Source organism: Ursus maritimus, unplaced genomic scaffold (genome assembly GCF_017311325.1).
Source record: "Ursus maritimus isolate PB19 unplaced genomic scaffold, ASM1731132v1 scaffold_24, whole genome shotgun sequence".
In the NCBI taxonomy this organism is placed as follows: Eukaryota; Metazoa; Chordata; class Mammalia; order Carnivora; family Ursidae; genus Ursus; species Ursus maritimus.
In genome coordinates this window covers 5822569-5834712 of record NW_024424897.1, presented here as the reverse complement: position 1 = coordinate 5834712, position 12144 = coordinate 5822569, and the positions used below count along the sequence as shown (strand labels likewise).

Here is a 12144-nt window from a genome sequence, read left to right as displayed (position 1 = left end):
CCCCATGGGAGCTGCTGCTGGGGTGACCAGGTTTTCTCATTCTCAGTGCTTGGTGGAATGTCCCTTCTGTCTCTCCCTCCCCATTCCAAACCCCAGGCTTAGTGTGGGCCATGTCTGCAGTGCCTGGGGACCAAAGCTGTGCTTCTCCTGAGGGGGGAGGGGCGCGCCTCCATCCAGAATGTGAGGCAGGGCAGCAAGTGCATGTGCCCTGCATGTGCAGAAACTTGGTGACGCCGGGAGCATTCCAGTGCCTGTTTGGAAGGCTCTCCTCAGGGCGCCTGGGGGGCTCAGGCGGTGAAGCCTCTGCCTTCGGCTCAGGTCATGATCCCAGGGTCCTGGGATCGAGCCCCGCGCTGGCTTCCTGCTCAGCGGGAGGCCTGCTTCTCCCTCTGCCTGCTGCTTCCCCCGCTTGTGCATTCTCTCCCTCTCTGTCAGATAAATAAATAAAATCTTTAAAAAAAAAAAGGAAGACTCTCCTCAGAGTAGTAAAAATAGATCTTCTCTTTCCCTCTTCCTCTGCTCCTCCCCACCTGCTAAAAAATAATAAAACATAAAAGGGGCACCTGGGTGGCTCAGTCAGTTAAGCATCCAACTCTTGACTTTGGCTCAAGTCCTGATCTCAGGGTCGTGAGATCGAGCCCTGAGTCGGCTCCATGCTGGATGTGGCATCTGCTTGAGACTCTCTGTCCCTCTCCCCCAACTTAAAAAAAAAAAAGGTAGTAGAAGTTCCCCTCTGGGCACCTCTCTGACACCTCCCCTCCCTCAGACAGCACCACAGGGCTGCTTCTCAGCGCCTCCTTTGTAGGGTACCCAGCTCCGTCTCCTGGGAGCAGCCGCCGGCAGAAGGATGTGGATAAACAGTTTGACACCGCCCTTACCTTTCCTCTCTCCCTCCAGATCGAGTTTGTGACAGGCACCAAGAAGGGTACCACGACCAACGCCACAGCCACCACCACCACCACGGCCAGCACGGCAGTTGCAGGTAGGAGGCTTGTCCACTTCCAGCCGCACCACGGACGGAGCGAGGGTTTCCCTGCTTTGTTTGAGGGAGCAGAGGCCATGGGGATCTGGGCCTAGGCTCCACCTTGCTGTGCTTTTTTCTGACCCCCAAGTTTGTGAAGGCCTCTTGGGAGCCTGGGGTGGGGTCCCCGGTTCACTGGCTGCCCCTTGCATTTCTGTGGCTGGGGCCCCTAAACTCTGACCCCTGGCCTGCCAGAAAGGGGAGTATTGCTTTTCCATTTGTCTGGGTCCTGACCCCCCCTTGCCTTACTCCAGATGCCCAGAAGAGGAAGAGCAAGTGGGACTCAGCCATTCCGGTGACGACGATAGCCCAGCCCACCATCCTCACGACCACAGCCACCCTGCCCGCTGTCGTCACGGTGACCACCAGTGCCAGTGGCTCCAAGACCACCGTGATCTCTGCCGTGGGCACCATCGTGAAAAAGGCCAAGCAGTGACCCAAGGGACCGGCGTGGAGTGGCTCGGACATTCTCCTTTCCATCGAGGGGAGGAGTCGCTCCAGGACCCGAGGAGACTGTGTAGCCGACATCGGCGCAGGGGTGCCACTTAATTTCAGGACTGGGATCTGCTCCCCAGATGCCACCCCAAGAGGAACCTCCGTGTGGCATTCCAGCCAGGAAAAGGACATTGCCACAGAGGAGTCGGGTGCTGTGGATAGTGTCCACACGCCACTTGGGGACCGGTGCCCTATTAAAAGTGCCGTATTCTCACATCTCGGGCCTCTTGGCTGCGCTGGCCTCTGCGGTGGTCAGTTTTCAGGCAGAAGTGGAAGTTCCAAATGCTGTCTCCATCTCCTCTTGTTGGGGTTACTACCTCAGGGTGGTAGTAGAACGGCCAAAGCCTGTGGCACTAGTCCGTGGAGGTGGCCCAGGAAGTTGCGTGGTCATTCCCAGCGTGTGCCTCTTGGCACGGGTAGATGGGAGTCCAGAGAGCGGGGGAGGCCCCCCGCTCCCGCCGTCCGCTGCCCGGATCCTGAAACCCAGCCAGTTCTCAGACAAGAGCGGAGGCTCTGCTCCCTTGGGGGTGATTGAGCCCTCCCCGACCACTTTTTACACACGCCTAGGCTTTTGAAATCAAGCCAGTTACCAGAAAGCCCAGGTTTGATCCCCGGCCCACACAGGGAGCCGGAGAGGCATCAGCGCGGCCAAGGCTGCCCGGTGCCTCGGCGCCCGACGAACGCGGCCAGCGGGCTCCACGCGGTGCGGGACGTGAATCACCTCCTGCCCCGGCCGGCGGCAGCTCGTTGTTTACATGAAAGCCGGGCTCTTGGGAGGATCCTGCCACCCCACCTTTCCTGTGCCTGTTATCTCTGCCCCACAGCAGCGCCTGGGCAGCGCCAGCGGCAGCCGGGCTCCTCTCGAGGCCAAAACCGATTTCCCAGCCGCGTCGGCCCGAGAGTCCGGAGGGAATTCGCCCGCCTCTCCTGCTCCTCGGCAGCTCTCCAGTCGGCGGAAGGGCTCCGTGTCGGAGAGGAAGCCGGGCCGTGAAGAGCCGTGTTGCTTCCGGGGCTTCACGGGAGGAGGGTGACGGTCCTGCCCCGCCATCCCCACAATCAGAGTGACTCCCGTGCGTCCCTTCCCCCTGCCCCCCTCCACACACCGGGGCCCTGAGGGCAGTCGTCACCCTCCCCTCCTTTGATGGGACTCTGCAACCCTGGAGAGGAGCTGCTGCCCCCTTGGTCCCGAGAGGGTCTGTGAAGGCCGCCTGCCCTGCGGCCTCCAGCGGAGACCCCTCCGGAGAGCGAGGGCCCCGGGGCTCGTGTGGGAGGCTGTGCGGCGCCGTGGGAGTGGCAGAGACAGACTCGGCACCTCTGCTCCGGATCCTGGTTTCAACGAGTTGTGTTTTAGTTGTGTGTCTTGGGCCCTCATCTCTGTGAGTCTTCTCTGTCAGGTCCCCGTAATAAAGCTACCTAAGGCAATTGTGAGGAGTCCGTGAGAGGATTTTTCAAGAACTGTATCAACTGTCAAGTACAACTGTTTGTTGCTGACCCATCTAGTTCCTTCTTCATTTAGACCAAGGAGAGAAGCAGACTCCACAGCTGATAAGACTGCCAGGGTCATGGCCCTTGGCTGTCCTCTGGGCACCCCTGCCCTGCCACTGAGCAGTAATGACCACTCGCCCCATGACTTGGGCATCCCCACGTGGCCATGCTGTTCCCCTTAGGAGCCTTGTGAGTTGGGGCAAGGTCTCTAATTCCTCTGAACTTGACTTTACTCTTCTGTAAGGATTAATGCCTGCCCACCTTAGTCCCCCTGACAGTTGGCGTGGGGTCGGATTACCAGTTCCTTTCTGCAGAGACGATGTTGCAGGCACTAGGGACCCAGGTGATTTCTGCCAGGTTGGCCCCTGCTCAAAAAGAACTCAGTCTGGACAAATTGAACTCTATCCCAGCCACCCAGGCATCCCTGCCCTCTTTCTGTAGTTCTAACATTGGGTGATGACCTCAGGGTCCATCCCGGGCCAACAGCTCCACACCTGGGATCCTGTGCTGTCCCCACATCGGATGGGCCACTCGGGAAACCCCTTCCCTGTCACCATCGTTCCTGCTGAGTTCTGGCCCTCATCCCTCTCGTGGCAGGTTGCTCCGACCTCGTCTGTATGTTGTCTCAGCCTCCCCCACTTCTGTCCAAGCTCCATCTGGCCTCATCCTACACCCCCTCACCACGGGGCTCTCACCGGGTCACATGGCCCCCTGCTTTCCACCCAAGAGTCCCCTTCAGTGTGGCAATGAAAGGCTGCCAACAGCCTCGCCACCCCAGCCTGCCGGCCTTCCAGCTCCTCTTCTCCACTGCCCTTTGACCATCCCCACCCGTGCACCTGGGGCGCTTCCAGATGCAGCTTCGGCTTTCCCTCCCAGACTCCCCTGGGCACTCACCGCTCCCTTCTTGTGCCTTGTAGCCTCTGCATACATGTCGCGGGGCTGAGACCACTCGTGTCTCCTGGTTCTTGTGAGTGGAGAGAGTGGTCAACCAGGCTGTGGCCCAAGTGCCCAGGTGACTGGAGGGAGAGGGATGGAAGGAGGGGTGGTTCCCGCCCCCTTGGTCACTGGACTACTCTCTCTCTCAAGTAAATAAAATCTTTTTTTTTTTTAGATTTTATTTATTTATTTGACAGAGAGAGACAGCCAGCAAGAGAAAGAACACAGCAGGGGGAGTGGGAGAGGAAGAAGCAGGCTCCCAGCGGAAGAGCCTGACGTGGGGCTCGATCCCAGAACACTGGGATCACGCCCTGAGCCCAAGGCAGACGCTTAACGACTGAGCCACCCAGGCGCCCCTCAAGTAAATAAAATCTTTAAAAAATAAAAATCTCTGTTAAAGAAAAAAATTGGGGGGGCCTGGGTGGCTCAGTCAGTTGAGCGTCTGGCTCTTGGTTTCGGCTCAGGTCATGATCTCAGGGTCGTGAGATTGATCCCAGTCTCCCCATCAGCATGGAGTCTGCTTCGGATTCTCCCTCTCCCTCTGCTTCTCCCCCAACTCTCGAGCTCTCTCTCTCTCTCCAAAATAAATTAAATCTTAAAAAAAAAAAATTAGGGGCACATAGGACTCTTAATCTCAGGGTCATGAATTCAAACCCCACGTTGGGCGTGGAGCCTACTTTAAAAAAAAAAAAAAGTTGTGTAATTAAAAAAATAAATAAAGGCCTTTTGAGCCAGAAAAAAAGAATGAGGAAGATCTCCATGGCCAGATTTGGAGTGATCTTGAGGAGAGAGAAAATGAAAAGGGCAAGAGCACTGCATATAATATGATGCCTTTTCTGAAGAAAGGGAGGGAGGGGTGCCTGGGTAGCGCAGTCAAGCGTCTGCCTTCGGCTCAGGGCGTGATCCCGGGATTGAGTCCCACATCCAGCTCCTCCGCTGGGAGCCTGCTTCTTCCTCTCCCACTCCCCTGCAGTGTTCCCTCTCTCGCTGGCTGTCTCTCTGTCACATAAACAAATAAAATCTTTGGGGGAAAAAAAAAGAAAGGGAACATTAAGAGGAAATAGATAAAAGAATAAAATCTAAGAAGTTAAGAAAAATCTCTCATGTTAAATTTGAATTGGAAACATCAATATGAACTCATGATTCAAAAAAAAATTTTCCTAGCCATGTCCTTGAAAGGACCCAGAGTGACTGCCCCCAGGGGCAGTGAGTATATGTAGCACCTGGATCTTTTTCTTTTTTTTTTAAGATTTTATTTATTTGAGATAGCATAAGCAAGAGCACAAGCAGAGGGGAGAGGGAGAAGCAGAGTCCCCGCTGAGTAGGGAGCCCAAGGTGGGGCTCGATCCGAGGACCCTGGGACCATGACCTGAGCCGAAGGCAGCTGCTTAACCCACTGAGGCACCCAGGCGCCCGGAGCACTGGATCTTGATCTCTGAAACGATTCCACACGAAAAGGGCCAGGGCTCCTTAGAGAAAGGACTCTTCGATCCCGAAATCTAAGTGGGACTGGGGCAGGTTGTTACAGAAAGCAAGGAAGGCTGAACAGGAGTGTTTCAAAGGTTAATCAAACTGGCTTAAAGGGATCTCCCGCTGGCCAAATGTGATGAAATTTGAGCATTCAGAAAGAATGCAATTATTGTCAAAAAGGAAAAAACCCTTATTCTCTGCACACTAGTACTCACAACACCCACAAAACACTTCTGACACCAAATGTGTGGGCTTTCCACGTCACGTAATTCTGACACCAACTCCCTGCGGTTTGCGAGAGCTTCACCAACAAGACCGCCCCCCCCTCAAATGCTAACTGTAGGCCAGGCCTCTGGTACTTCTGACCAACGGGCTATAAACTGGGGGTTCCCATGAGTCCTCAGACTCAATAATGACACAGAACTCAGGAAAACGGTTCACTTACTGGATTACTGGTTTATAAAAGCGTACAACCAAGGAAGAGCCAGATAGAAGAGCTGCACAGGGGCTCGCTGCAGAGCAAGGGGCTTGGGGCTTCCATGTCTTCTCTGGGCACACCACCCTCCCAGCAGGCCACGTGTTCAACAACCTGGAAGCCCTCTGAACCCCCTTCGGTTAGGATGTTTATGGCGGCTTCATTACTAGGCGTGATGGATTAAATCATTGACTATCGGTGATCAATCTCCAGCCCATCCCCCCTCCCCAGAGATTGGTGGGGGCAGGCGTAGGGGTGGGGGAGTGTTGAGGCGAAAGTTCCAACTCTAATCACGTGGTTGGTTCCCCTGACAACCAGCGCCCCCATCCTTCGTGGCTTTCCAAAAGTCACCTCATTAACATAAACTCTGGTGTGGTCGTAAAGGGGCCTGTCATGAATAACAAAAGACACTCCTTTCACCTTTCTCGCTCCAGAGCTTCTCCAGGAACCGTGGACAATGACCAAATAGAGATCTCTTACATCGCATCACCATTGTACACTATTGAAAAAATAAACAATTATTCACGCAAAAACGAATTATTCATGCATAGTATTTGAAAAAAGGAAAAATGTTTTCGCCACCATGAGAGTGGAATATATTAACTCTTTACTCTGAAATTGATAGTTAAAAGAATTCGCCCTTTGGGCACTATTGGCAGTATTCTAAAATGGTGCGACTGCCCTAGAACATAGTATGGTGGTCCTCAAAAAATTAAGCACGGGATTACCACGTGATCCATCAATCCCACTTTTGGGATATATCCAGAATAACTGAGAGTAGGATGGAGAAGATTTATTTGCTGTGTTCATACAGCAGCATTATTCAAATTTCCAAGGGGTGGGAACAACCCAACGCCCATTGACAGATGAATGATAAAATATGGTATTTAGATACTAAGGAATATTTTTCAACCTTAAGAAGGCAGGGAATCTTGCCACATGCAACATAGATGGACGTTATGATAAGTGGAAATAAGCCAATTACAAAAAGACAAATACTGTATGATACCACTTGCATGACGTTTCTAAAGGAGTCAAATTCATTGAGACAAAAAATAGAATGGTAGTTAACCAGGGGCTGGAGGAGGAAGAAATGCGGAGCTGTTTAATGGGGATGGAGTTTCAGTTCTCCAGATGAAAAGTGCCCAACAATGTGAATATACTTGACACTACTGAACTGTGCATTTACAAAGGATTAAAATGGTAATTTTTATGTTATATGTTTTTACCACAATTAAAACTTTCGGGGTTTTTTGTAATAATAGTGATTTTAAAACTTTACCTTGGGGCGTCTGGGTGGCTCAGTTGGTTAAGCATCTGCCTTCAACTCAACTCGGGTCGTGATCCCGAGATCCTGGGATGGGGTCCCACATCAGGCTCCCTGCTCAGCAGGGAGCCTACTTCTCCCTCTCCCTCTGCCCCTCCCCCTGCTCCTGCGCTCGCTCTCTCGCTCTCTCTCTCTCAAATAAATAAAATTTTAAAAAAGAAAAAGGTTCTACCTTGTTTGAGGAAAGCAAAGGCTTTTGGTGAATGCACTAACCCTCCAGCCTGCTCTTACCTATAGGTCCTGGACCTGAGCCTCAGCCCCCAGCAGTGTTCCCACACTCCAGCCCCGCCCTCCAGCCCAACCACCCCTGCTGCAAACTGGCCCTTTCTCCTCCCTAATGGGGTTTTGTGCAGTTTGGAGTTTTTCATAAACCGACACTCTGTATAGCCTGGAGTCAATGGGAGATTTTTGTAGTAAGAAACTGAGGACTTCCCTTAAGTCCTGAACAGGTTTTTACTCCTAATTCCCAAAGTTTTACATATTTTCCTAGTTTACTACTTACTAAATGTGTGACCAGGACTTCACCCCCTTTTACTATTCAACATTCTTAAAGCCTTATTTATTTTTTTAAAGTTTTTATTTTTAAATAATCTCTACCCCCAACATGAGCCAGCCAGATGCCCCCTTGAAGTCCTATTTTAGGGGCACCTGGGTGGCTCAGTCGGCTATGTGTCTGACTCTTGGTTTCCACTCAGGTCTTGATCTCAGAGCTATGAGTTCAAGTCCCATTCTGGGCATGGAGCCTAGTTTTTTAAAAAGTCCTGTTTTAGTTTTGCATTTCAGACCTGTTCGGTAAACTACGAAATAATAAAAAATAAATAAAAAGTAAAATAAAAGTTTCTATAACCCCAAAAGAAGCATTTATCCTGTATTTTGAGGGGGTGGGGGGTTTTTAATTAATTTTTTTAAGTAGGCTCCGCACCCACACCCAGTGTGGGGCTTGAACTCACAATCCCGAGATGAGGAGTCGCATTCTTTACTGACTGAGTCAGCCATATCCTGTATTTTTGGAGGCACATAGTTTATCCCTTGTTGATGAAGGGAACTTCCGTTTTTCTTTTTTTTTTTTTTTTAATATTTTATTTATGTATTTGACAGAGGTAGAGACAGCCAACGAGAGAGGGAACACAAGCAGGGGGAGTGGGAGAGGAAGAAGCAGGCTCATAGCGGAGGAGCCTGATGTGGGGCTCGATCCCATAACGCCGGGATCACGCCCTGAGCCGAAGGCAGACGCTTAACTGCTGTGCCACCCAGGCGCCCCCCGTTTTTCTTTTTTAATCAGAAGGATACCTTCTCTTAATGTAGAAACAGAAAATCACCATTCTGCAACCCTCAAATTCAGGCAAAAATCAACAAGGGATGCTGACTAAAACCTTTCAGTGAAAGTTTGCTGGGAAGTGGACAGGATGACAAGGCATCATCACCCCCTCTGGCTTACTTCTTAATCACAAAGTAAATAACGTATTTTATAATGGAGAGAGATGGCAGTCACTTCCTTAATCATCGCTAACAGTGAGGGAGCTGATATCATGTGCCACCCAATAAAGCACACCCAGCACCATCTAGGCCCATCCTTGCCAAAAATGTTTCGCCTGAATCTAATCAGGTTTTTAGACATAACTTTACAGGAGCCTAAAAAAAAAAAAAAAAAAAAAAGTCCAATGACGCCATGAGGAAACATCCAGACAAATCTGGACATTGGGACATTCTGCAGATCACTGCTGGCCTGTCTCTTCAAAAGGTCAATGGTAAAGGGGAGTAAGTAAGAAAGAGGGGCACCTGGGTGGCTCGGTGGGTCAGTTAAGCGTCTGCTTTGGCTCAAGTCATAATCTCAGGGTCCTGAGATTAAACGTCATGTCCGGCTCCACGCTCAGAGGGGAGTCTGCTTCCCCTCTCCCCCCCACCCCTGTGCATGCTCGCTCTCTCTCTCAAATAAATAAATAAAATCTCTAAAAATAATAATAAATTAAAGAGATAGCTAAAGCAATCAAATGCAAGAGATTGGACTTGAACTCAAAAGGAATCAGTTTTTTTAAAAAAGTTTAAAAAAAGGAAACAGTTACAATAGACATTTTTGGGATAACTAAGAAATTTTCATATGGACAAATCATGGATAACAGGACAGTTTTGCTCATTTTCTTCAGTGTGATCAAGTTATTGTGGTTGTGGGGAGCTGTTCTTGGGAGATGTATGCCTGGAGTGTCGAGGGATGGAATGTCATGGTCTCTTAAATTCAAATAAAAAGATACATAAATACATAACAAATATATAGATAAAGCAAATACCGCAAAATGTTAACTCCTGCGTTTAGGTGGTAAAAATACAAGTGATCTTTGTACTGTACTTTGCGCTGTACTCTTCTTCCAACGGTTTTTGTATGTTTGCAAATATTCAAAATAAAAAGGGGGGGAATACTTTTTAATTTTTTTTCATTTTTATTTTTTAAAGATTTTATTTATTTGAGAGAGAGAGCACAAGCGGGGCCACAGAGGCAGAGGGAGAGGAAGAAACAGACTTCCCACTGAGCAGGGAGCCCGATGTGGGGCTCGATGTGGGGCTCCGTCCCAGGACCCTGGGATCATGACCTGAGCTAAAGGCAAACGCTTAACTGACTGAGCCACCCAGGCGCCCCTGGAGGAAAAAAATTGTTCAACAGCGGACTATTGAGCAATCCCCTAGCCCTGGGGAGAGACCAGGCCTCACAACCGTCCACCTGAGCGGCGTCTCCCTCAGTCTAGTCACCAGACTGCTCTTTTTTTTTTTTTTTTTTTAAAGATCCCATCTACTCATTTGACAGAAAGAGACAGCCAGCGAGAGAGGAAACACAAGCAGGGGGAGTGGGAGAGGAAGAAGCAGGCTCCCAGCAGAGGAGCCTGATGTGGGGCTCGATCCCAGAACGCCGGGATCACGCCCTAAGCCGAAGGCAGACGCTTAACGACCGAGCCACCCAGGCGCCCCGTTACCTTGTTTATTTGTAGACACACGTACCACTCTACGATAAGTGATGCACATTGTCGAACACAAACACAGCGGATCACCTGGCACTTCCCTGGAGAGCCTGCATCCACTTTGGAGGCCCATCGTTAAGCAGAGGGGGCTTGGCTGGCTTCGTCGGCAGAGCATGGGACTCCTGATCTCAAGGCTGTGAGTTTAAGCTCCACGTTGGGCACAGAGCTTACTTTAAAAAAAGAAAAAAAGCAGCAGCTGCAAGCAGGCAGTATGTTCCGTTCCTCTGGGTATCCCCAGCCCCCCTAATCACGTTTAGAAGGGTCCGGCAATGAGAAAGGAAGGGGCTGCTGAGCCCAGTGAGTCTGTGGCATTGCTGCCTCAGGGCCTGCGTCTCCTTCTTGGGGAGGGTTCCTCAGTCCCCCACCCACAGTGGATTAGGTATTGCCTACCCAAGCCTGCTAAGGGACGGTGCTGGCAGGCTGCTCTTGGAGCTCCTATTTCCCAGAGTGCACTGAGCACCTGCTGGAGTAGCTCAGGTCCTCAGGGTACTTGTGCCGGCCTGGCATGCCCAGACCCGAGTGCCTCCACCAAACTGGGGCTCCTGCCACAGTGCTCGAAAATCCAGGAGCCTGCCTCTCTAAGGAGCTGGCCTGTGCAGAGCACTCTCAAAGACCACTGGGCAAGCAGGCAAGGGTGACTGTGGCTCGCAGTTGCAGGGAGCACTCATGTGTCCATGGCACTGCCACATCCGGTCCCCCTGCCCCCGTGATCACTCTGAGAGTTGGCAGTCCACAAGCCTGCTTACAGATGAGAGCACAGACAGCTGGGAGGCTCTGGGGGCAATCCCATCTGGTCCACCACACTTTCACTGAGCACCTGCTATGTGCCAGGCGCTGTGCTAGGCGCTGGAAATTAGAAGATGCGCTAGAGAGCATCCGTCCTCAGGGTTCACAGTCTAGTGGGGAAGAGAAACCCCTAAACAGATCATTTCAAACCAATGTGGCAAATGACAGAAAAAACCATGCCCTGGTGGGGGTGGGGGTGGGGGTGGTGATGGCTACAGGGATACATAATCCAACCAAGGGTGCAGGGAGACCAAGGAGGTTGTCTGGAGCATGTGCCATCAGCACGATGCCTTCAAGCGAAAGAACGATAAACCAGGCTGGCTGGGGGCAGGGGGGTGGGGGATGGAGACACCCTGAGCAGAGGGCCCAGCCTCCAGCAAAAGCGCGGTGGCTGGAAGCTGCATGGTTTGAGCATGGGGGCTGCTAGCCATGGGGTGGTGTCTGACACTCTTGGCAGGTGGGGCGAGAGAAGTAGACCAGGTTGGGGTCATGGAGCAACTTGAGAGGCTCTAGCTTGAACACGTGTGGCACTTGAAAGACGGCGCGCAGAGGACCACAGGGGTCAGGTTTGCGAACCGGCTTGTCAAGAGCAACTCTCACAATCTGAGTGCCTGCTCCAGGTCAGGTCGCTGCCGGCCACTTGATGGGTATTACTCACATTTTAAGGAGCTTTAAGTACCTTGCCTGAGGACGCTCAGGGAAGCAGTCCTTACTGGGATCTCCCTCTGGACACACGTGGAGGCGGGGGAGGGGGCGGCTGAGCGGACCCAGGACCCGGTGAATGACAAATCGGGCTCGGCGCGCGGGCCCAGGACGGAAGCCATGCGCACGGTCGATTGCCGTCGGGGCAGCAGGGCTGCGCACCCCCGAGCGTACGGAGGTGGGAGGGCGGCGGGCCGGGGTCTAAGAGGCCACCGGTGGCCCGAGGCAGCCGGGCACCGGAGTCTGCAGCCTGGAGGGGTGGGGAGGCTGGACTGGAGAGAGGGGGAGGCTCCTTCCCCGCCCCCGCCGCCGCCGTCGTCGGGCCGGGCGCAGGGGCCGGGCGCCGAGGGAGCCGCAGCCTTTTCCGGGGGGCGGGCCCGGCGGCGGCGGCGCCCCGGCTCCTGCCCCGACAGGTGCGCGCCGCGCGCAGGAATGCGGC

At 52.4% G+C, this 12144-nt stretch overlaps 1 protein-coding gene and 1 long non-coding RNA gene across 4 annotated transcripts in view; one reads left to right on the top strand and one right to left on the bottom strand.

Annotated features, from left to right (window-relative positions):
* The window catches only part of LOC103665743 (SAP30 binding protein), a 36752-nt gene extending 33814 nt beyond the window's left edge, over positions 1-2938 (top strand). For both annotated transcript variants that reach the window (XM_040640225.1, XM_008693774.2), the window contains 2 exons: positions 898-982; positions 1276-2938. In XM_040640225.1, the coding sequence (XP_040496159.1) occupies positions 898-982; positions 1276-1457 (267 nt within the window). In that variant the 3' untranslated portion in view covers positions 1458-2938. The remainder of the gene's footprint in view (positions 1-897; positions 983-1275) is intronic.
* Positions 2939-5280: 2342 nt separating this feature from the next.
* Positions 5281-11928, bottom strand: LOC103665744. Of its 2 annotated transcripts, none has more exons than XR_569367.2 (3): positions 11683-11928; positions 10173-10387; positions 5281-6381 (listed from the first exon to the last, which is right to left on the bottom strand). It is a non-coding gene; the product is annotated as an uncharacterized LOC103665744 (long non-coding RNA). The 2 variants fall into 2 exon arrangements; XR_569366.2 differs by having other exon boundaries at positions 10198-10387.
* Between the last annotated feature and the right edge of the window lie 216 nt (positions 11929-12144).